This window comes from Sipha flava, unplaced genomic scaffold (genome assembly GCF_003268045.1).
Source record: "Sipha flava isolate LNK unplaced genomic scaffold, YSA_version1 100_pilon_pilon, whole genome shotgun sequence".
NCBI lineage: Eukaryota > Metazoa > Arthropoda > Insecta > Hemiptera > Aphididae > Sipha > Sipha flava.
In genome coordinates, this window is record NW_020271714.1 from 699572 (window position 1) to 725597 (window position 26026).

A 26026-nucleotide genomic window follows, 5' to 3' on the forward strand; every position below is an offset into this window, starting at 1 on the left:
GTAGTAGTGGCGGCCACACGAAGGGAAAATTAAAAAGTAAAGCGATCTAACCCTCGTCGATAGGTCGGTCGGCGGCGGGCGACGTACAGGCGCCACAGATGCCTCTCGGTGGCGTCGCGTTGACTGCCGGTAGGCGTGGCCAGCAGCGCGTCGGTGACTTATCGAACGCGCACGCGGCGCAACTAGTCGAGAGCTCTCGACGCCACACCGCACCACCGGTGTCGCGCACAGTACGTCGCCCGATGCCCAAATGGCCGGGCACCGCGTTGTCGCACTACCGTAGTCATATGGCTACACGACGACCACGGTGGCCACCGGCTGCCTCGACACTCATCATCACTTTAATTGTGGTCTCGACGACGGCGGTGACTGACAGTCTGGCCGGCGTTTCAAAAGCAGTCAAAGACAAATCAGGTAAGGGTCCTTATATAGCAGCTATTCACCGTTACGTTAAACGCGCACCCTTATGTTTGTACCGATCTCGCAGCTTATCCTATCACGCCTAATTGATCTTCACAAAGTCGGTGTACGACTAAGATTTTTTTTTGTTTTAAGAATCTGCGAAACGTCTCCTTAGAGGTTTCATAAATGCGATTTACTTACCCGTAGTTGAGTAGAGTTCTGAGTTCATACGAAAAACACATTAGAGGATAATACTTCTAGTGAAGTGGGGCCATGGGAGAGGGCGATTAGATGTAATACAATTTGGTTGACGACACAGGTGCTGCGAGAAATGATAGTTGCGAATATTTTTTTTTTAATAATCAAGAGCCATACTATTAATAAATAATAACCACTATAGAAATATTTCTAATAAAAAGTACATTGATAAATTATTTAACAATTATAAGCCCTTACAATATATGTTCGAAAGAGAAAGATAACACTCATTCGAAAGCGTTATTCTTATAAACATTGACCGTTTCTTAATGTTTAGCAAAACTATTAATGATGGATGTATTTCATGATGTACAACACTTCCCATCCAAAAGCCACTGCATTAGCTCCAGTACACAGTCCGCTGATGACTCGAAGTCCCCACATATACGAGTCTTGACCAAACACGTCTTTGATGATAAACACCGCAGATAATAAATGTAGGAACACAGCCATAGACGACGAATATAGAGTCTGTAGACAATACAAAAAGACATATTCTTATAATAATATGGTAATAACATACCTAATATGAACTGAGTTTGGTACCATACGACTTGATTATAGCTATAATAGTATAATATTATATAAGAAATCAACGCAAAATTGCAAACTCTATTTTTCTTCTATGTGAATAAGCATATATTATATATGAAAGACTACAATTTACAAATTATATTACATTATCATTAAGAGTGATTAGCGAAACAAACACGAGTATATAGATAGCTGGTGATAAGCTGTAGTTTGCAAAATATCTAGGTTAAACATGATGACGTATAAATAGTTTTGGCTAGGCTATTAAAGTTTAATACGAAGTTATCAATTAGCAGGGTAAACATATGTACTTTCGAAAATTATTTGGATGAAGAGATAAAATTATATGGACAGTACAAATCCGGAGGGGGGGTATTTACTCCTAATTTCCTTGTAGTCATCTATATTATAATAGTTTAACACATGATAATTTAGGTACTAAATTTATATAACTCATTAGAAAAAACAATTTAAATTAAAATCAAATACAATAGGTATATAAATTAAACTTTATTGGAGAAAACATTTCATGTGACTGTGATTAATATACTTAAATAATCAATTTAATATTTATTATTATAAATAAAAATTTACTTTGTTTTACCAAATATTAATTCATTTAAAATTATAAAAAATTATTAGACAACATTTTTATATTAAAACTGTAATAGGTAATTAGACATGTATATAATTTTTTATATTTTATTGATTTTTTTTATCTTCCTGAGAATATAACTAAGAAGGATCTACCCATGGACCCATCAACTAGTTAATAAGTCTATGGATCTATCACATGTACAAGAAGAAATCAGTATAGTGAGAAACAAAAAATAAAGTATATAAGTTTGTATATATTTAAAAATCTGTAGCTAATTACTTAAAATCAAAATTTGATTTTGCATATGTTAAACAGTATTTCACTACCAATATTTTTATATGAAAAACATCTATTTCCACATTTACAAGATCCTAAAAATAAAAATTGTTTGGCAGCTTGTAATGTCTTATATAGTAAATAATAATATAGAAAAATTAGGCTATACTTAATATAGGATACTAAATATTTACTAATATTGAGAAGCACTAGATAAGTTAGACTAATTAACTCTGAAAAATTACTGATTTTCTTCCACGTATTTTGATATTTATTTTTTGACCGTAATGACTCCAAATCAGTGGCGTTCCCATAGAATATATCATATACATATACGTCTTATACTCTCAAAATATATCAGTCCTTGAACGTATTAATACCCGTAGCGCCGGTGGAAGGGCAGGGCAGAAGGGGCAGTTGCCCAGGGCCCTGCACCTTACATTGAATTTAACAATTTGTAAGCTTACCATATAATATCATTTTTAAAATCAAATAACAATCCCCTCTAGCATGTGAAAAGGTACATGGTATTTTAATCCCTAACTTTAATATTATGTTTAGTAGGTACCTTTATTGTAGTATAAATAGTATAATAATAATAAATTAATAAATAATAATATATTTTTGATGCTTTGATGATAAACTATAATATCCATTTTTACATAATTTATGTATAATAGAAAAACATGATATACGAGTACTAGAGCGTCTAATGAAATATATTTTGGCTTAACGAAAAAAATTTCCAGGGCCCCGTAAAACCTCCCACCGGCGCTGAATACCCGTATAATTTTAATAAAATCTTAAAATTATAATAATAAATCTGGATAACGTGTAATTCACATGCAACTCAAGAATTCGTATATCTGAAATACAGGTCCATTTAAATTTTAAAACTATTCTATAATTAATATTTTTTAACTATGTACTTTGTAAAATCATTTAGTATATTTATTATTGTCATATTTAATTATTTTTATTAATATAAGTTTTTTTATGTTGTGTGTAAAATGTATAAGTATTTATTACTTATAATTAAAAAAACTTTATTTGTTTAAATCAGATGATATATATTAAAAATTAATAAAAGGATCATATATACCAGAAATAAAAAAATGTCGATATGTTGCATACATTATTTTTAACAATTAACTTCTCGGAACAATTCTTATCTACACGACGGACAAAAAGGATAGGTTCCAGGTAGCTGATACGTTAATACGTTAATACGTATTAGTGGTGAATAATAATTATTAATTAATCCATTTAAATGCAACATTTTTTAACATTTTTTTCTTATGGCAGGGTTAAAGTATCAGAAGAACCATTTTTCCAAATTTCTATTTGGTACGTTATATAATTTTTGAGATACTGCGACCAGTGAGTGAGTGGTATTTGGCTTTTAAATACATAGATTTAAAACTATTTTAACAATAACACGGATACAAAGACCTAAGCAAATACACGGGTACACGGATTTCAACATTTATTTAACAGTGTATTTTATTTACACAGACTAATAACATCATTTAATTAAGAACACTTGTACCCGTATTTTAATACACGTGTAATAGGAAATTCTGGTGTATTACTACCTCACTAACTCAATGATAGCCTTACAATTTAGTTTAGTAGTAATACAATTTTTTTATCAGGCAATTCCAATAAGTATTACCCAAGTCTAATTATATATTTTTATATATTTATATATAATTATATTGTATTATATATTTTAATACCCAGGTTCAGTACATTTTATATCATTGGTGGGGTGGGAAAAATATTTATACAATTATTCTAAACAGTTTGAAACTTAGAAACTAAACAAGTTCCCTATATTAATGATAAATCAATGCACAATGTTAAATAGTATAAATTATTATTTTTTAATATTAAAAAATGTTACTTTTACTAATTGAAACATGTCTAGTACAACTAAGTTTATATGATATGCCATAAAATAGGTATGATAGCAGGATATTCAGTTTGGGTTATTTGCTTTGTATCGTTAAACCTGATACATTAATTTTGTTGAAATTTTAAATTACACTTAACGAAGAATTAACGTTCTGTTTTTGAGGTACATTAATAAATCCTAAAAATCTTTTATATATTACAATTTATTTAGTATAATATACACTACCTAATTGTTGATTATTCTTCTCTGAAACATCTTAAAAAATAATAATGTTACAATTAATACTCATTAAAAATATTAAAATTATAAAATATTCAATTTAATATTAGTTTAACCTAGCTTCATTATAAATTACATTAAAAAAAACTATATTTATAAATTTATATTTGAAAGAATTTTTTTTCAATTTTTCTATTTTACAGTATGCTTTATCAATTGTGTATTCATATTTAAGAACTCATTTTATACCAATTAGTATAGTAAGTTTTCTTTTTGTTTAACATATAACTAAAATCTTCATTTCATTTTGATAATAATATACAAACTCCTTAATGTTTTTTAAAAAATATTTTCTAGTTTTATATAAGTACATGAAAATATTTTATGTCATCCATATTCATGAATATTTAACAATTATTTTAAAGAGACAATCCCAATTTTAATCATAGAATACATTATTAAAAAAAAAAAACCTAAGTGATTTCCTAAATTTATTTTGATTAATATTATGTTAATTATATCATATGATTAATGAACCGTTGCGTCGACGAGCCAATTGCGATAATATCCATAACATTCATATTCTTAAAATAGCTAATGTGCGATGCTTCTATTTTATACTTTAATTTTTATTATTATAATGGGATGGATTATTAGATATCTGCACCGTTTCTGTTATATAATGATGTATGTACCAGATCATGAGTTATAAATGGTATTATCTTCTTCTTCACCTTTCTTCCAACTATTTGGAGTCGGCCACCTTTGTCCTCATATCATTGTCATTTGTATCCAATCTCTTTTTTGGTCTTCCTTTTCCACTTTTCCCTTTAATGTTCATTTCATAACCCGCCTCACTGCTTTTGTTTCCTATTAGCTCATCACATGCCCAAACCATTTCAGTCTCTTTTCTCTCATCTTGTCCACTATCGACATTACCAATACTACCTCTCACATATTCGTTCCTTATTTTCTTCTTTTTTATTTTATTTGGTTTTTATTAAATAGGTACTAACAATATACACTGTATAATTATTATACTAATAATTGGCGAATATAGGATTTTTTTTTTAAGAAGGGGTACCCAAAGTTTTTAAAAAAATTATAAAATACCTAGAATTTTTTTAAAAAAAAAAGCACAAAGATGAGATTATTTAATTGTACTTATAATATTGGTGATAAAATAATCTAGTAACTTTTTAAATTATTTTTAAATTTTATAAATTTCTAAAATTTATAATTTTTACTTTTTTACAAAACCAACCGAGATCCTGGAACAATGGGTTGAGGGAAGGTTAAGGCCTTTATTGCCCTTTTAAATTTGCCACTGACATTAATCATTCGGCAACATGTTTTTACACTAATTATTGGGTTGGCTATCTAATCCCATATTTACTATATTTTTATTCGACCATTTTATAATATAATTAATATATATTTAAGAATGAATATAACTTATACTATATAACTTAATAATATAAATATAATTAAGAGGACTAAAATAAAACTATGCGGAAACAAGTTACTCTAATCCCCCTCAAATTGTGCCTGTGAGGATGATATCGATTGTTGCGCATCCATGTGTGCCTGTATGTGTGGGTCGCGGGAATAATTGGGTACATTCGATTTTCCGCCATGCCGGTAAATTATATAGAATCACCTTTCTCTTGTTTTGTCACGCGAGAAACCCTTTCTTCTTTCCCTCGCTCAATAATTATAGCAGTGAATTATAACCTCATTACTCATTAATTTTTATAAAGGGTTCCTTGTCCCTTTTCCTTTTTGCCCATTTCCTATGCAGTCACATTGCGTGCACTTGGTATTATTAGTATAGTACTAACATATATGTTTATGGTTGCTGTCCACTGTCCCCGTATCCAAATTAGTTAAATTATTGAAGGGAGATTTTCGATTAAAAAGTTATTTTAATATATATTTATATATGTACATGTATATGTATTTAAATTTCGTGTTACTACCAATAAAACATTAAAATATATTCCTCTTTTCACTTAGTATCTAAAAAAACAGGTTAAGAAATCGCATAATAGTCGTATTAGTCATATTAGGTATATATGATTATTTAAGACAGCGGAGAAGTTAATATGATGAAAGATAAGACAATAATTTGGAATTATGTTCATCTTAAAATTTATGGTTGGAAATACTGTATACACCACACGTTTGAAAATATTTTTTTTCTCTTATTTTTAAAAAGTGTAAAACTAAAATACTCAAAATTATAAACGGTAACTATTCAAATAACTAATTATTTTTAAATATTTTCATGGATTTTTTAATATTTAACTACATATATAAAAAAAGGTTATCGAAAAATTTAAAAATTTGAGCTATACTAATATTAGTATATTCAGATGCTTACACAAAAAAATATTTTTGAGGGGATTTTTGGTTATATAGTTTCATACTTATATAATCTATATACCATTTATGCTCTACTAGCTGAATTACCCGGCTTCGCCCGTGTGTAGTTTTTGCTTTTTCAAAATGAAGTTGTTAAATCAACATACATTTTTGTATTTTAAAGAAGAAAAAAATTTATTTTACATAATGCTATCAAGTGCTAATAGTAGTAGTAACTGAATTATAATTAAACGAAAAAAAATAATAATAATATTTACAAATGACTCTTTACGTAGTTGCTCAATTCTAATATGGCTTAATTCAAAACCTCTTGGTTAGGTTAGGTTAGTTACCATAATCTGAGTTTTATTTTGTGGTGCATAAACGTAAAAATGGTTAGGTCTTCCAACTTTAGACAATGCCACATACAATTGCTCATATTAAAAACAGTTATTTTCCAAATCTATACCACAGTAAGTCTGACCTTAGGTTTTGTTTTTTGTCATTGCAAAACAGACTTTTATTGGAAATTGAACTCTTCTAAACTTAACTGGAAAATCGTTGGGATATAATGGTATTTTTGGTAAAAATATTTTTTCTCCCTTAGCACATCCGGTCAAAATGTCAGTTTCGATTATAATTTTTGTAAGAGAGATTACACAGAGCCTAGTCCCATTAAATAATCTAGTAGAATTCAAATTTCTCAATAATATGATTGGAACTACCACCTTCAGTGATTTTTTAAGAGACATACCAGATGGTGTTTGTGAATTTAAAAACTCGGTAGAAAAATGTACCGATTCTTCACTATTAATAACTATCGATAGAAAAGTAATCCATTTCTAGTGCTTGAAATCCACTAATTATTAGCGAATTTATTGAATCAGCTCGGTTATTTGTGTTTGTCAAAATAACGCGGTTTTCCATATAATCCTACACAAGTCAAAACAACCGTAATCGGTTAACTGTTATTATTATATGAATATAGATATACAAATTGCATGTAAAAAATTATTTTTACCGATTTCAATCCTTTAAAATCAAAATTTTAAAAATCGGGTGACGTAGTGATACTTAGGAAGTTATTTGGAACAATTCTGTGAAAAAAATTGGAAAAAAGTTAAATAGCTTCGTCATAAAATGGGTACGTAAGAAAGGCCTGTTCTTTTATATATATATATAAGGATAAGGATATTATAATAATTTTCCTGTATTTTGGGAGAGAAGGTTTGACCCCCTAACCCCCTCTCATGTGTACTTGCTGAAGTATAATAATATAACTTCAATTATAACACTACTATAATAAAATATATTACTGAGCTTTATAGTACATAGTTATGAAAAATGTTAGGAATTTAACTGTCTAAGTGGCGGTAAAAATTGTATAGGATTTTAAATAATACTGAAAAACTATGCTAATAATATCAGAAATACATTTTGGTAGAATAATATATTTTTTAAAAATCGAATAAAAACTGATATATCAATAATGATCTTTAAATTACAAAAATATTTTATATTTATGTTGGCCGCCTGAATAATTTATGCTGAAATTTAGGTGTTTGAAAAAAATCGTCAAAAATCATTAAACAGAACTCCAATTAGTTGGAAGTTAAAACACATTATTATAATAATGTACTATAGTATAGTTTGCTTCTCAAGCTTTGAAATTATACTTCACAGAAGTATAATTCAACCATTAATCACAGATATTGTTTTGGTCATTTCTGTATTTATTCCATGCGCTAATTTTATTAGCATTTTACATTACTAGTAAAGTTAGCTTTATAATATATTCTAATAGTAAAGTTTGCTTAACTATTTTAAGCAAATATTATTTACAATTATTATATAGTTTCCTATTCATATGAATTTGAATACATTATAATTCAATTTTTGCTTTCATATATTTTATAACTAAAAAAATCTTGAGTTAAAATAGTGCCAAACTGTGTAAATATGTTGATCATGTCAATCGTTTTAGAAACATAATACTAAGAAAATTTTTCTTATAACAAAATATTAATCAAGCTTAAAATGTTTTAAAGTTCAACATTGAAATTAATTAGGTACAAGTGCACTTGGCAATTATACTACATACCATTATTATTGTTAACTCATATTTGCATGAATAAAAAAATTAATTACAACTTCCGTTAATTATGTATATTATTTAATGGAAGTATAATATTTAAATGATGTTCCTACACAATCATCGCCAACTCTCTACCAGTAAATTTTGTTTTAACATTTTATATTAGACATTATTGTAATTAATAAAATAGCTTTCCTCAAAATGTGTACACATAAAAGTCTTTAAATTTTTTGATACCATCAGTTATTATCATTAATAATTCTTTATAAACAAGGTTTTTTAGTTTAAATATAGGGCAAAACCTTGAGGCTATTTTACAGGGGTTATATGTATGTTATGTTATAATATGTAAACTCCGCCACAAGTACCTTTTTTCACTGTAAACTCCTCCAAAAAGAAAAAATAGGTAAAATTGGTTTCGTGTAAACTCCACCACTGAAAAATAAGGTAAAATTGAGTTCATGTAAACTCTCCCAGTGAAGAAAATCAAGTAATAGTATAAAATGAATATGGTATATTATAAAAAAAAATTATAATATAATATCATATCGTCCTCATTAAATATTTAAATCATAGAAAAAAATTCATATTAAATTATCGTTATACCTAATAATCCAAAAATATATAGTTATGTCGTGTGTGTAAACTAAAATGATGTGATGCAATTTGTAAATATTCTAATTCTTGTATTACTCTATTAGTGCAGTGCTTTTCAATGTTTTTTATTATAAGACCCCTTAAATTTAATGTAAAACTTTCAAGGCCCTCCTTAATCAAAATCTTTAATTATTTATTGTTAATGATGTACTAAATTTATATGCATTATTTCACACAAATAAATAATTAAAATGTAAAGAAAATTAATGTTTTTTAATATATCTTTGAAATGTAATCTTATAATTGTATTTAACTTAAAACATATATAAACAAAAAATAATCGGAACAACTATAAAGCAATAAAAAAATATTCAGTCATAATGTTGATTTGGTTTCAAACAAAAGCTAGGTTAATAATAATAAATAAAAAAATTTATAATTATTAACATGATGATTGGCTTATATATTTTCACATAATATATTTGTCAGGTGTGATATTTGAAACTGAAATACGCAAGTTTGGTTCTTAAAACTGTTGTGAAATACATGATATATGTTTGTTTTTTATAATTTGAAGTTGTGAAAATGCAGTTTCACAAAGATATGTCGATACGAAAGGTATTAATATAAGTAAAGCCGTTTTCGAAATAACAGGATACTCCTGCTGTCGTTTTAAACAAAATTTAGTAAGTTCTTTTTCATTAAATTCGGTTTCAAGAGTTATAAATTAAATTAATATTTCACGGCCCCCTAGTTATATAACCACGGCCCCCAAGTTGAGAGCACTGCATTAATGTACCTACATACATATTTATAGTATCCTGTAACACTGTGATTTTCTTTTATTTTAAATTTTTTAGCTTATTTACTTGAGATATGCCATTTAGTTTTATACAAGTATGGGTTTGAAATTCAGTAAGAACTTTAATAAAAATATGAACATTCGGTTGACTTTTATAAAATGAATTTCTTAGATGACTATGAAAGGATTCACATGCAAAACACAAAAAAAAAACTGGCGAAGTTTACATTAGACCAGTTATTACCTTTTTATCTTAACCATATTTTGGTGGAGTTTACAATCGCCCATTTTACAGAGTAAATTCGAACTTTTAACTACAAATATAAAACTGAGAGAGAGATAACTAGAAGTAACAATTTTTACTAGGTTTCTATTGAGGACCATTAATATTTGTGACGACAGGCATTTAACTATTCATATACTTTCAGGTATTTATAAATAAGCTTTGGCCTTTTGAGTTCATTCAACACATTGTGGCATTTTAGGATGAATAATATGTACATATATGTAGATCATTTACCACTTTTTCTGATACAGGTTCTGATATACATAAACTCGCTAAAACAACTATGCCGATTCCTAGGTACCCGTATAATGTTAGATGCACAAAATCCGCAGTCAACAACGAGAGAGTAACATAAATCTCACTGAAAACTGGTACAATACTTCCAAGAGAAAGAATCTGAAAAAAATAATGATAATTTATAGATCTCGATTGTATTTAGTATATAATTAATTATTTTTTTTAGAAAAAAATATTATTGTCAACTGACAGTATCAAGATCATAACTGAGAAAGATTTTGGAAGTTCAAATTACCCCTACCGACATATTTTTTTTGTTACCTAATGTATAGGAAACCAATTTATTCAGCGTAGAATAATCAATTAAAATTGTTGGTATACGTCAAATAAATAAATTTAATGGATGTGTTCGTTTAGCTATTGTAGACTAGAATGTATAATATTTGATAAATTTACTTCTGTACATCAATTTGATTTCTTGATAATATTTTATAAGGTAAATGTCGACGCTGAAAATATAAAAATTACCAATGGAATGCAATTGGAAAATAAAAATTAACAGGCCTAGTATTACCAATGTACATAGAAATTCTGACGTCAATCCAGAATAGGTTAACTTGAATATATTTTTCAAATAAAAAACGATGAAATAAAGAATTTTTCATACAAATAATTTTCCTAGTAAAATACTTGGAATTAAGATGAACAATAATTTTAAAATTTAGTAATAAAAATGTTTAAATGTGAATTTAAGTACTAAATATTATTATATTATTAAGACAGTATTATTTCTGCGCTAAATGAAATTATATATTTAATATTTTAACAAAATTATAACGTATTCATTTTTAATTCACAACCCTTTCCCCTCTTAGAAACGATTACCCAATTATGATCTTAGTACATATAGTATAAAATACTTAGTATTTGTTAAATCTTTTATATAACAACTTTATTAAGCCCACCATGTGGGTCATCAAAAGACATAGTATACAAATTCAATATTGATATACACAGGATTGTTACAAAATTATAAATTGTAGTAAATAACTGAGCGTAATGCGTTGAGGCGAATTACCTTTTTTCTCCAATAAAAAAAAGAAGTCACGGACAGTCCTAAGTCTGTTAAAATGAAAGGGAAAATTGATTAATAGTGTATTGTCCAAATGCATTGCAAGATATTAAAAAATGTCACCTAAACACATAACAATATTTTAAAATAATTCGCCCAAAAACATTATGATAAATGGCTCAAACACCGCAATTTTTAAAAACTTGCCCAAATACATACTTCCCAAATAATTACACAAATATAATTATGATTATTAGAAAAGATAAAATATTTACTTGGCAGAAATGATGAAGATGTAAAAAGAAAAAAAAATACAGATTTAATATAAAATATAAGAATTGGCGAAAAAAAGATAAAAATAAAATAAAACATTATATTAATAGAACTATTAAATAAATATTTTTATTTTACTTAATTTCATCACTAAAAGAGGTAAAAATAATTTAGGCGTGTAAATAATTGATATAGTAGCTTTTGTTCAAGTTAATTTAAATTTTTTTTTTCAAATATATTTACTTTATAAAAATAAAAATAAATTAATTTTAATCACAATTTAACTTAATAGGTTGTTTATAAAATATAATATTATTTAAAGTAAGTTTAAACCCAATTATATTCATCAATATTGAATTTTTAAGAAAACATTGCACGTATAATGTTTCTGGAGATAACATTTTTTCTTTAAAGCAGTAGGCTTTAATAAAACTAATAGTTATTTGTTTTAATTATAACATTTGAATTTTTTTGTTTATTAAAACTTTTATTTACATTTATCATAACTTGATGGATGAGAAACTATTACTCACATAAAATGTCATCAAATTTAAACTGTGGTGATTATGTTAAATTTAAGAAATAAACTTTACTTTGAGTATATTGAATTAAACATATTATACATATGAGAAAATTATTTTCAATTAATGTAAAATAAATTACTAAGTTTATGGATAAAATATTTTATATCTTTCTCCAATTCACAAAGTTGAAAAACTTAATCTCGAACATAAATGTCAATAATGATAAAAAAAACATTATGGTATAATTTGAATATAAACATTATACATAAAATTACCGAATATATATTTAATAAGTGTAGATAAATAATATTTTAAATGCTTTTGAAATACTATTTCTCAATAGTTAATATGGTTCAAGTTATTAAAATAACTTAGAATAACTTAAATAAAATATTAAGAACAAAATATATCAAAATATACATACAATACATATTTTTAAATTACTTAAATTATAATTAACAAAAATATATTCGAAATAATAAACCATAAGTATGCTTATTGAGAAGAATTGACAAGAAATGTATAGTTATAATTATACCTTTTATATAATCAAATGCTTTCATTTCCTTTCCCCAAATGATGCGATTGAATACATTACCAATCTAACACAATTGGTATATTTCCATACGAAATAAATAAATAACATAATATAATATATTGTATAAGTATATACTACATAAATGTTAATTAAATTAATACTTACTACTTGTGTCAATTTAAGCCGGAATATAATAGAATTTAATAATGAAGACATGATACTTAGATTATTTTAACATAAATATTGATGTAGAAATACGATATAACCTTACTGTTATAGTCTTAGATTTATAAGCGACTGTGGACTAATGATTAGTAAACTGGCACACCGATTATGATAACTTATACATCACTTATCTGTGTCGTTTATGGGCGAGGTTTCAGACCATATGAATAAATAACGGTAATAAACAATAATCATAATTATTTTTAATTTAAAATTAAGTTATCACTCATATAATAAAATTATACATAGATATTATACATTAGATTATTATTTCTGATTTTAAGAAAATATTTATTCATTATCAGATGATAATTATACTTTTTTTTCTTTATATTATTTATAAAATTAGAAAAATACACTATTGTATTATTCTCACTGTTTTTTTGTTTTTAAATAAAAATATGTGATATTGTGAAGTGAAATGTGATCATTCGTGATTTTATATTGACAAAATAAACCGAGGCTTGATTTTATGTTATGTTTATATTAATAACTTTTTACTAGTTATTCGTCAGTGATGAATCATCATTCACAAGATTTACTACATGGAAAATGACAGGAGGAGTGATTTATGTATGAATTTGTTTGGGTAGATGACGGTTGATGGAAAATTTGAGAACCACTAAATAATTACGCGTCAATGATGTTGGCGTGGTTACGATACGTTTCAAAAATTTGCATTAATTCAAAGATAACGTTACCTTTTTTTTATCTATATGAGTTTAAGTGGATGATATCATGTAACATAAAGATAGACTAAGTAAATATAGGTGTATAATATAAACTGAATGATGTGTAACAAGTTTTTACAAAAAAAAAAAAAATAATAATTTTAAGCAATGATGCAATTAATAATTAATAACAAATGCACTATAAAAATGCGTAAAAAAATGTATTTATTATAGTTTAAAAATTATATTATAAAAATAATTTTACCAAACATATTTAATTATATTTATTTAACATAATAATAACAAAATAAGTACTTATTTGATTAATATTTACATTTTATTTAACTATATTTAAATTAAATTTATTTCATTAAACACGCCCAAACAAAAACTCCACTCCCCATGTTCTTCGCCGACCTCGATCCACAAGGAAGCGACAGTGATATCTTCTCCATCACTACATTACTTCACACAAAAGTAAAAATAGAAGAACCTCATAAAAAACGCCAAATCCCTCAGTGTCAAAACTGCCAGTCATATGGCCACACTAGAACATATTGCGCTCACAACCCAAAGTGTGTCAAATGTGGAAACGACCATCCCACTTCTTCCTGTGAAAAATCTCCAGACCTCCCAGCAAAATGTGCCCTGTGCGAAGGAGCACACCCTGCTAACTACAGGGGATGCACCATATACAAACAACTATCACAAAGACGTCCCAACATCTCAAGTATAAAACCCAGCCTCCAGCAGCCATTCAACTTCAACTCTACACACCAGACCCAACACCAACAATCAAATAAAGAACACCTACCAAATCAACGTACGTACGCAAATGTAACAGAGGGTCACCCTCCTCCCAATAATATTCCGGCTCCAACAAATAATAACGAACAATCCTATTCTAAATTCATAGAAGAATTTAAATCAATCATAAATCCTCTTATCTCCCTTCTCACCACTCTTATCTCAAGTCTCCTCAATAAAAATGCCAACTAATAAAATAACTTCAAAATCCCTCCTCATCCTAACTTGGAACTCAAATGGTCTAACAAACCATAGAGACGAGATACTAGCCATCCTACAAAATAATAGAATAGATATCGCCTTAATATCTGAAACGCATTTTACGCATTCATCTCACCTCAATCTCCCAGGTTTTAATATTATTAAAACCAATCACCCAGATGGCACTGCTCACGCAGGAGCTGCTATTATAATAAGAACATCCTTGCTATTCTATCCCCTGCCACCATATCAAACAGATTACTTGAAATCGTGTGGTATCCGCACAACACTCAACAATATTCCCATAAACATCCATGCAGTGTACAGCCCGCCACGCCACACAATCACCAAAACCCAATATGAAAACTACTTCGACTCTCTTGGCCAAAAATTCATTCTCGGAGGCGACATAAATGCTAAAAATACACAATGGGGCTGCCGCGCAAATAACCCTCGCGGAAATACCATTAACACCCTAACGCAATTACGAAACTACAAAATACATGCTCTGCCCTCACCAACATACTGGCCCATCTCCCGAAGGAAAAACCCAGACATTCTCGACATATTCTTAACCAAAATACCAAACAATCTTCACAGTATAGTAACCAACTTAGATGACCTCTGCTCTGACCACTCATCGGTTCTCCTCACAATCGACACTATGCCACCAAACAAACCAAGTAAACCTACTTTAACTCAAGGCGCTATAGACTGGGTAACCTTCAGATCCTCCCTCGAGAACAAAATAAACCTCAACATAAGTTTAAAATCCCCCAATGATATTGACGAAGCAGTTAACTTCCTCACAAAATCCATACAAGAAACGGCATGGTCCTATTCTTCCCCTCCCACTCCTAAAAGCACCATCAAAAACCTCCCCCTCTATACCAGATCCTTAATAGCGGAAAAACGAAAAGCCCGAGCCACCTGGCAGAGAACAAGATTTCCATCCGACAAACGTGTTTTCAATAATCTCACGAATAAACTCAAAAGGCACCTTGCCCAAATTAGATCCGAAAACTTCACTAAATATCTAATAGGTATCTCCTCAAGGGACAATTCACTTTGGCAAACTACCAGAAAAATACTTCGTAGTCAACCCCCAGTTCCGCCCTTGAGAAAAGCAGATGGAACATGGGCAATAAACGACATAGAAAAATCAAATATATTCCGTCACCATCTGGACTCTACATTCAAACCGCACGCCGATATTCTATTCACTACCCAAATTCACAAAATAAATCACTTTCTACTCTGTCCATTGCCAATGAGTCTCCCTCCAAAACATATACGACCAAGCGAAGTTAAATATACTATAGACAAATCTGTTCGAAAGAAAACCCCAGGCTTCGACCTAATAACCGCTGAAATAGCTTCCCAACTACCCAAAAAAGTCATACTTTTATTAACTCATATATACAATTCTATAATAAGACTAACTTACTTCCCTGCTCTATGGAAATTTTCAATAATAGTGATGATACCAAAACCGAACAAACCTCCTGATACCCCCAGTTCCTATAGACCTATTAGCTTACTCCCACTCTTCTCGAAAATTTTCGAAAAACTTATCTTAAAACGTATTATTCCAACTATCGAATCAAATACTCCAAATAATCAATTTGGCTTCCGTACAAACCATAACACCATACACCAAATCCACCGCTTAGTAGACAAAATCTCATTCTCTCTGGAAAAAAACAAATATGTACAGCCGCATTCCTAGACATGGTCCAGGCCTTTGATAAAGTGTGGCACCAAGGCCTCCTTTTCAAACTGAAATCCATATTCCCTCCCTACTACTATCTATTATTCAAATCATACCTCGAAGACAGGAACTTTGCTGTACGCTCTGGTTCAGCCTTATCTGAAATAAATCCCATCCACGCTGGAGTACCCCAAGGCGTCGTAGTAGCCCCACTCTTATTCAACCTATACATCTCCGACCAACCAACAACCAACCATACGATCACAGGTGACTTTGCCGATGACAAAGCTATTATGGCGCTTAACTCAGACCCTGAAATAGCCTCCAACCACGTTCAAGTCCATTTAAATCTCCTCCAAAACTGGTACAGAGATTGGGGGATAAAAATAAACGAATCAAAATCAGCCCACTGCACATTCACTCTAAGGCCTAGAAACTGCCCTACCATATCCCTCAATAACATACCCATTCCACCCACACAAAATGTCCGGTACCTTGGACTCCACCTGGATCGTCCATTGACCTGGGCCCACCACATCCATACCAAACGTATTGCCTTGAATAACTGATCCCGTCAGCTACGTCTACTCCTTACATCTAAACACATCAATCTGAACAACAAAATACTTATATATAAACTGCTACTTAAGTCCGTATGGTCATATGGTATACAACTTTGGGGTTCAGCCAAACCATCTAACATAAATAAAATTCAAATATTCCAATCTAAATGCCTTCGACAAATTACCAAAGCCCCCTTTTACGTCTCAAACGATATACTCCACAAGGACCTGTCTATTCCAACAGTTCAACTCGTAGCCAAAACTCTGTATAAACGATTCCACTCAAATCTCTCCAACCACCGTAATCCTCTAATCTCAAACTTATCCACCCTCAGCATTCCAGGTGACCCTGGACGACGTTTGAAACAAAAATGGTGTCGGGACCTCCTGACTGAATAAAACCCATCCGCAACTCCAAAGAAGTCCCATCACTGGATGGGTTCTTCGCTCAAGTCTTCAGTCTTTTTATATAAACCTACTACAACACTTACACTTATTGTAAAAATAATATATTTACAGATTGTGTAATAAAATAAATAAAAAAAAAAAAAAATGTATTTCATAACTTGCTAATATTATCGTTGGACTCATGTAAATAGTAAAATTTCTTTCGTCTATATAAATTTTGTTCTATTTTTGATAAAATAAGTACTTGGGTCGATTGCTCATAATTATTAGTTTATCAACTTATTAGATAACAAACCTTACTTAATGGTACACTGTACTTAATATGCAAATTTTGAGCGAACAAACACTGAAATGCATAATCAGACACCCTAATATTTAAGACTTTATAAATAAATTCTGAAAAATGCTCTAAAAACATGAATACTACTTTAAAAACAGTAATGTATATCTTAAAAATGCATATAGTTAAATTTGTCATAAAATGCAAAAATATGCAAAATTAAAACTACAATAGAGTAATCAGTATCACTTGAAATCAGTGGCGGTGCGTCAGGGGAAACTTTGAGATGGCGTCTCCCCAATAATTATAACATAGGAAAAAATTAATTTGTTTTAATTTTTTTAAATTATTTTCAAGTATTTGTGTAATCTATGTGTAAATAATATACTGTTGTCGACTATATTTACTATATATATGTATGTGTGTACTATACAGTGTTTCCAGTATTTCTCAAAAGGAGAAGGTCGTATAGGAGCTTCAAAATGATCGTACTTTCAACGAAAATATCATATAAAACATTTGACTCGGACCTACGGTCCTCGCTATCAAACCGTGATAATAAGAACAAGTCTAAGATAAACCTTATCTATATTTGAATTTTTATTACAAAATAACAAAACTAAGAACGACGTAATTATTTTCAAATCAAATAAAAATAAAATACAAAATTAATAAATACATAGTTATATTACGAGGGTTATTCAGAAAGTGAGGAACGTTTTGTAATAAAACAAAAACTATGTACAGGAAATTTTTTTTTATTATACACATCTGAAAGAGTGACTGAAATGCTACTTTTCTACATAGTCACCAAACAAATTAAGGCACTTATCGTAACGCTGGACAAGCTTCGAAATTCCTTCGTCATAGAAATCCGCCGCCTGCGATCTCAGCCACTCAGTGATAGCCAGTTCTTCATCTTCGGGAACAAGTGAAAATCATTTGGTGCTAGGTCGGGACTGTAGGGTGGATGTGGGAAAATCTCCCATTTGAATGAGTCAAGAAGTTCTGAGAGATTCATTGTTAAAAATTCAAATGTGAACCACTTGATGAATAAATGAAAGTAATTAAAACAATTTTTAACTAGATCTAATATTTATACTGAGTACTGACAAAATTTAAAATTGACAATAAAAATCGGATACTGGAATACCACACACGCGAATACACAATACATCACTGATAACCATACTTTATAAATATTAAATTCGAAGAATAAAAATATTAAAAATATCTATAAATAGGTAGATTGGTATCATTATTGTTAACTTTTGAATTATTCTATAAAAATCGTATGTTTCCCACTCTATCAATAGTTCTGGTGGGGGATCGTATAGAGGCTCAAAAGATCGTATTTCCCCATCAAGATCGTACCATCTGGCAACACTGGTATTATATTATGTCCATCGTGATATGAATACGTATGATTCAATGAAAATACGTTCTGAGCTATTTTCGAATTTAGCGATAACGACGGACGACGGCATCGTAAAACGATTGAGACTCGAACGACAGTCTCAATTCTAATAGATAGGAGGTAAATAAAAGTTCGGGGGGACCATTATCGATAATGGTTACTGTACGGAGTACGAGAAACTATGTAGTCTCTGACACGTTATTCCTTTCGTATATTTGTGTAATGGGTTATTTTGTACATAAGATTTTGTAGCGTTTTTGATTTAATATTGAAATAATGGAATCAAAACATTGTACATTAGATGAATTATTAAACAATGATTTTCATTAATTTACGTATGATGAAAAATGTAAATTAAAAAACAAAAAGCCGACTCCATATTTATCGAGTGTATAGTTGGTATGATAAATTTACGTGGCTTAGTGGTTGTAATAAACACAACAAACTTTTTTTGTTTCATTTGTGTATTTTTTCGAGATGAAAAAGAATGAAGTTTTGATTGAATATCAACTACAAAAAATATAATAAGAAAAGCAGATAAACATGTTATTTCAAAAATATACTTGTAAAATCAAGAACAATTTCATCTTTTGGGAAAAATTCGTATTGAACATGTATTAATATTAATAACATATTAATATTTATCTATGAAATCTATATCTATAAAATAAATATTAATTAAAGTTTGAATTGAATTACTATGTACCTAATATATATATATATATAAACCTATCACAATATTGTATACAAGAAACTATGAACAATAAATTTTTCAGTATCTATTTAACTTTATAGTTTAAATTAAAAACTTAGAATGAAGTAGAATAATTTGATATCAAAAATTTAATAATAACCAATAGTTATACAAAAATTAAGTGCCCCGTAAATTTTATTCACGCACCACTACTGCTTGAAACACATTTATTTCTTACAGACCTATGGGTCGGGACATCAGAAAAAAAGATGCATATGCCTCAAAAACCTAGTTCTAATAATGGTTAATAAATCAAGCTTTACTCGTATATCAACATTTAAAATTATTTCAAAATTCTCGGCAATTTTTCCCTGCGATTATATATATAATAAAAACAAATCCAGGTTAATAATTTAATTTCTTGTATTGTACTACAACAAAAAATAATTGCTATTTAGTACTTTAATTTACAACAGCACGGATTTTTTATTCATAAAATATGGTATTGTTATCATTAGGCTTAGGGACTTATAGCTCTAAAAAATACATAAATATGCTTTTAAAATCATTAAAATATACATTATAATATGCATTTATATGCATTAAAAAAAAAAAAAAAAAAATGACCATATAGTACACAAAATAAAACGTGTCCATCGGATGTAAATGTATCTTTAAACTCCCAAACAAAATTTTGTAGTCGGTTACTCGTAGACTTGTACTTTAGGCATTACACAATGTTACAAAATATACGCATACAATGTTATACGTATGATTCGACGTTGTGTGGTTGCGAGACACAAAAACGACAGATAATAATCGACTGAACTGAACACTAAACAAATAATCTATTATTCTTTATCGACCATTATCTTTATCGACATCCGGTCGATATCCAGCGGGTTATACGGTCGATACAGGTTTATAGTATTATTTATACTTGCACAAAAATTATAACGAAATATGAGAGGTAGTTTGCAGATAGCGTAATACTGGAAGTATTAAGTCCTCTTAGTACATTTTTTTTTCGATCGGTTGAAATATGTATGTATGTTATATGAAACTATAGTTTCTAATTTTAATAATAGTAATAATACAATTTGAAACATTTGTCAATATATGCAAAATAAGCATAACAATTTTAAAATATGCACTCTTTTGCAAAATCTATCAAATATGCAAAAATATGCACATTCAAATTTTAGATCTGATATCATGGCACCGAGAAACGAATTTATTTCGTACTCTGCTATATTTAACAATAATTAAAAAAAGTATGCAAATGCTAGAAGTCCCTAAGCCTAGTTATCATTCTATATAAAAAAGTCACCAACCAATTAGGTTGGTAACCAAATGTAAACTAACTTTTCGCGGATAAAAAAAAAGTAAAAATATTAGTAGTAGATTTTACAACTCATTGAAAATTGAACGTATGATTGATTATAAGCTTTGAATAATTGATAATTTATCTTCGAGCGATTACTATAATACACAGTGAAAAACGTTCTGTGAAAGACATTCCCCTCTTTTCAAATGACATTCATTAGTTTGAACTATATAAGTTTTATATTGTTTTACAGAATTACAACGAGCCATCGACTGGTTAACTTTACAGCGTGGCAAAGACTGGGGATGGGGAATCGGAACAGACACCGCACAGGCGATCGTGGCCATGGAAATGACGAAAACCGGAGGCCGCTTAGAACGGGAACTGAGTGCCAAGCAATTGGAAATCGAGCTTTTAGCTAGACTATGGCAACACCATGATCCAGATTCGGATACCCTTCAACAGCAAGACGACGAAGACGAAGCGCTAACCGTATCCAACATTGCGACGTACTCAATGGCGTTAGCCAGTGCTTGTCACGATCCGAGGCAGTTCCATGGACACGATCTGATCGGTAAAAATTACATATTATAAAGTTTTAGTAATCAAACGAAAAACGGTTTTAATACCGTTGATTTTTATTAATTGCGTCTATATATTTTTTGATTGGATGTCGGAATAAATCTATGTATTTATAACTATTTAGGTTCATTACTACAACACGATACTATATCCGATTTAGACTTCTCATACAGCAGCCTGGTAGCGTGTGAATCAGGTACACACGTCAGAAAAAGACATATACGAAGACTAATGGAGATAGCCAATTCGAAACACACAGTGGGTTAGTTATTGGTATAAGGATTGAAATTATGCCACTTGAATAATGAAATAATATAATAATTACACGTAAGATGAAACCAACTGACACACGTGTGCGATGTATATTATGTTTGCAGATTCATTGAGTGTTGCTATCTTAGCTCTCCAGTGTGTTGAACACGACCACCGTAACCGGAACGTGAAGCCATTACTGAAGAAACCGTTAGCCACATTGATAGCGCTCCAACAACCGGACGGAGGGTTCGGCAGTTTGCACACAACCGCGTTAGCGATTCGGGTAAGTATGCCTACTGAACCGTTGTTTAGACCAGTGTTTCTCAAAGTGGACGATATCGCCCCCTTGGGGGCGCTAGAGTTATCCAGGGGGCAATGGAAGTTATAAACTTAATTGGGTGACATTTCATTACAAAAAGAGGGTGGTATTCTTAAAATGGGCATATCCAAATGTTACCCCAAATGGGTTTTAGATCCATTTTCAAATATAGAAACCATAGATTCTGCAAAATAAGAAGAATTTATAAAAGTAACTACAAATGAGGAGTTAAAATTGAGGTTCAAGAAAGGTTACCAAGTATTGTGGCTACAAAAGAAGATAGGTACCTATACTTTATCCTGGATTGTGGGCTGCTGTACAAACATTTTTGATCGCATTTCCATCATTCTACTTGGTTGAACGTGGATTTAGTGCAGTAACCAATCTACTAACTAAAAAAAACAACCGTTACAAACAACTAATCGTGGGTACTTAAGAATGCTGTTTATGAAAATCAAAACTAATATCAACGAACTTCTAGCAAAACACCAACCTTATCCATCTCATTAAGATATTTTTTTTTCATTTGTACCTATACATTATATATATATATATATTTATAAATAATAAATTTCATTTTTCATTAAATACTTTTGTAACAATATTTTTTTAAGGGGACGTCTGTCGAATTTTTTTTTTTTGAAATTGGGCGGTAAAGATAAGAAGTTTGGGAAACACTGATTTAGACTAACAGCGCACATGGTTCCGCCGTGCGCATACCTACCTATATTAAATATGTTATTAATTCGTCGGTGGTGTTATCCGTTCAGGCGTTGCAAGAAGGAAAAGCCATATGGAACCGGACAAATGCTATTGACTGGTTGTTAAACCATCAAGGGCCCGATGGGGCTTTCTTCGATGTCGCGACAACGGCCGAAGTAATAATTGCCTTGGCACGAGTCTCTGGCGTCGCAGAAGGTATAGCAGATCACTGCGAAGTTCGGCCCGGAGCTGGTGAGTGTTCAGCATTCCGCGTTCGTGAATATCAAGTATACCCGTGTATGAAATAGCTAAAAAAAATCTTCGTTGGTCGTATATGTAGATAAAGACAACGTAGGCACTGCAGTGATCATACCGCATCCGTCGGCTGTCGACGTCAACCGTCCCGTGGCTGTGAACATAAGTGAACCGTTTGTCACGGACGAATACAAACCACCACCTCAGATGTCGGACAGTGGTAACAACGTTACAGTCAGCTATTCGCTGTGGATCGGCAGTAACATCACGGAAAAACGGTCCATCAACATCACGGCTGATCATAACGTTACGTTTTATGAGATAATGCAAAGGGCGTCTGATCTGGACAGCGCTTTTACGTATGCTATTGAATTATTTTTAACTACGTAAATTATGCCTACCTACCCAGTGGCGTACGCAGAATTTTACAATGAGGAGGGGGATTGAAAATAAATAATAACTCAGTTATAACAGAAGCATTGGCTTAAAAAATAAAATAGTTGCTTTTTTATTTCTTATTTAAATTAAGCATTAAATAAACAAAAATATGTGAAAAAAAAATGAACAAATAATAAAAATAATGGGCAATAAAATACATTTTTATTTAGTTCAGTCTAATAGTTGTAGTCGCTTAGGTGATGTTTTTGAAAATTGTTGTAGAACTTTCAATTCAGTTAGATTTTCTTTATTAATGATATTTGCTAAAGTTTATCTATTAAGACAGTCCTCCGTCATGGTTGATCTTTGGAATGTTGGCTAGATTAACGATGTATGGACTGTTGCTAACAGTTATGATCAGTTTTAATTATAGATTATAAATACCCATCTATGGGTTATGTTCGTAATCACAGACTAAGATATGTATAATATTTAATAATATTTAAGTTCGTGATTCTAATAAATCGGTAAATACACGCTTTGAGATACTATATTATATATCGTTGGTAGATTTAAAAACTAAAATAATAATATAGGCAATGGGGAAGGGGCTTCAGCCCCCCCCTTCGTACGCCACTCTACCTATATTACATCTTTCAAAAATACTATAGTGCTCTGTGCATAAACGTTGTCCGATTATGTTGATTGATTTTATATAAATGGAACTACATTATTTTATTTAAATTCAGATACTATAAGGTAGATAAATCTTTTTTTCTTTCAGATTTTCAGCTACAGAATGGCCAAATGGTCACTATGTACATACTTTATCAGGACTTAAGGAGGAGCCGATGAGTTACCATTTTTGGTTGTTGTATAAACTAAGATCCTGTCCTGATCCTCAAAATCCTCCGAGCAATCAACTAGTAGCCCCGACTGGTGTTGATGATCTAATCGTGCAAAATGGTGAACACTACTTATTTTGGTACAAGAAGCTCTAAATGTTAAAGGTTCGTCTGATTTGTAGTTTATAAATGCTATGTATTGATCACTACTTTTAAAAAATGTATTAAATTACTTATTAATATTGTTTCAGGATTATAAAAAAAATTTTGAACGTGCATAATACAACGTTAAACTAAAGGTTGACAATAATTAACAGAAATAATAATTTATAAAAATATCTTTTTTTTCCTAGAAATTAAGTGATATTCATTTTTAGACTTGTTGAAAACTATGTGTCAAAAGTTATTTTTTCCGTACCAATGCTTAAAAAACAAGACGTTTTTTCATGCTAATTTAATATTGTATTAATTGTTTATAAGCTTCTTATATAAAAATGTTAGTTTGAATATTAATTGCATTTTGTCCAATATGACTTACTTATATCTTAATATATACTGTATTATAAATAGATTATTTATCGTTCTCTACGTCATCACTGATATTTATTTGTAATACTGTACAAGCATATAATATTAATAACTAATTTATCGTATTTATAATAATTGAAATCTTTGAAAAGCTGTGGAAAATAATATCTTTTAAATAGATACCACTTTCTTAGAAATTATTTTTAAATATTTATGATAAATATTATTACTCCAAAGTACACATTTGATTTTTTATTTATATCGATTGAAAATATTTTATCAGTTGTGAAAATTAAAAATAATTGTTAAACGTTTATTTTCAACTGTGTATAAATGTTAGGTTGAATAATAATTTAATTCCAAATAAGGGTGGATCTAGAAATATGAAATGGGGAGTGGGAATAACTTGTATTTACAGAAAGACAAAATATATAGTTTCAGTAAATATATAAGCATATTAGTTATAATATATTTTTAAATTATAAAATACAAAATAATTAATAAATTCATTAGTCGTTCGACCAATCTTCAATTAAAGGCATCTATTAAGTATTTATTATATACTTATATAAAATATAACACATTCAAAGAAGGAGCTAAAGCCCCTTAGCCCCTTTAGATTGATTTCAAAGTATTAAACTAAATTTTATTCGTTTAGAATGTTTGTAATTATGAACCATTGTTTCTAACCACTGTGAGTTTAAACAAAAATTAATTGTTCTATAATATATTAAAATGTAATTTAAATAAATCTAAAGCATTGATCCTTATATTATAATACAAATATAAGTATCCAATCAAGTAAACGTATTATGTATAATATACATAATACGTTTACTTGATTGGATACAGTATGTAGTATAGT

At 29.6% G+C, this 26026-nt stretch overlaps 2 protein-coding genes across 2 annotated transcripts; one reads left to right on the forward strand and one right to left on the reverse strand.

Moving 5' to 3' along the window:
* The first annotated feature begins 83 nt into the window (after positions 1 to 83).
* On the forward strand, positions 84 to 25076 carry LOC112679692 (uncharacterized protein CG3556). Its single transcript, XM_025549588.1, has 8 exons — positions 84 to 414; positions 21551 to 21871; positions 22004 to 22141; positions 22257 to 22417; positions 23224 to 23407; positions 23496 to 23769; positions 24573 to 24798; positions 24885 to 25076. Exons 1-7 carry the CDS (start codon positions 99 to 101, stop codon positions 24787 to 24789), a joined length of 1611 nt encoding a protein of 536 aa, XP_025405373.1. The 5' UTR covers positions 84 to 98; the 3' UTR covers positions 24790 to 24798; positions 24885 to 25076.
* Positions 806 to 13316, reverse strand: LOC112679715. The gene is made up of 3 exons (XM_025549606.1): positions 13159 to 13316; positions 10584 to 10745; positions 806 to 1131 (listed from the first exon to the last, which is right to left on the reverse strand). Exons 1-3 carry the CDS (start codon positions 13207 to 13209, stop codon positions 946 to 948), a joined length of 399 nt encoding a protein of 132 aa, XP_025405391.1. The 5' UTR covers positions 13210 to 13316; the 3' UTR covers positions 806 to 945.
* Positions 25077 to 26026: the final 950 nt, after the last annotated feature.

Excerpts from the sequence above, each read along its gene's own strand:
- LOC112679692 (XM_025549588.1), top strand. The coding sequence starts at position 99 with ATGCCTCTCGGTGGCGTCGCGTTGACTGCCGGTAGGCGTGGCCAGCAG. Across the intron at positions 22,142-22,256 it reads CAATTCGAAACACACAGTGG|ATTCATTGAGTGTTGCTATC; the intron begins GTTAGTTATTGG and ends TTATGTTTGCAG. Across the intron at positions 23,408-23,495 it reads CGAAGTTCGGCCCGGAGCTG|ATAAAGACAACGTAGGCACT; the intron begins GTGAGTGTTCAG and ends TCGTATATGTAG.
- LOC112679715 (XM_025549606.1), bottom strand. The coding sequence starts at position 13,209 with ATGTCTTCATTATTAAATTCTATTATATTCCGGCTTAAATTGACACAA. Across the intron at positions 10,746-13,158 it reads GGCTTAAATTGACACAAGTA|ATTCTTTCTCTTGGAAGTAT; the intron begins GTAAGTATTAAT and ends TATTTTTTTCAG. Across the intron at positions 1,132-10,583 it reads AACCTGTATCAGAAAAAGTG|ACTCTATATTCGTCGTCTAT; the intron begins GTAAATGATCTA and ends TATTGTCTACAG.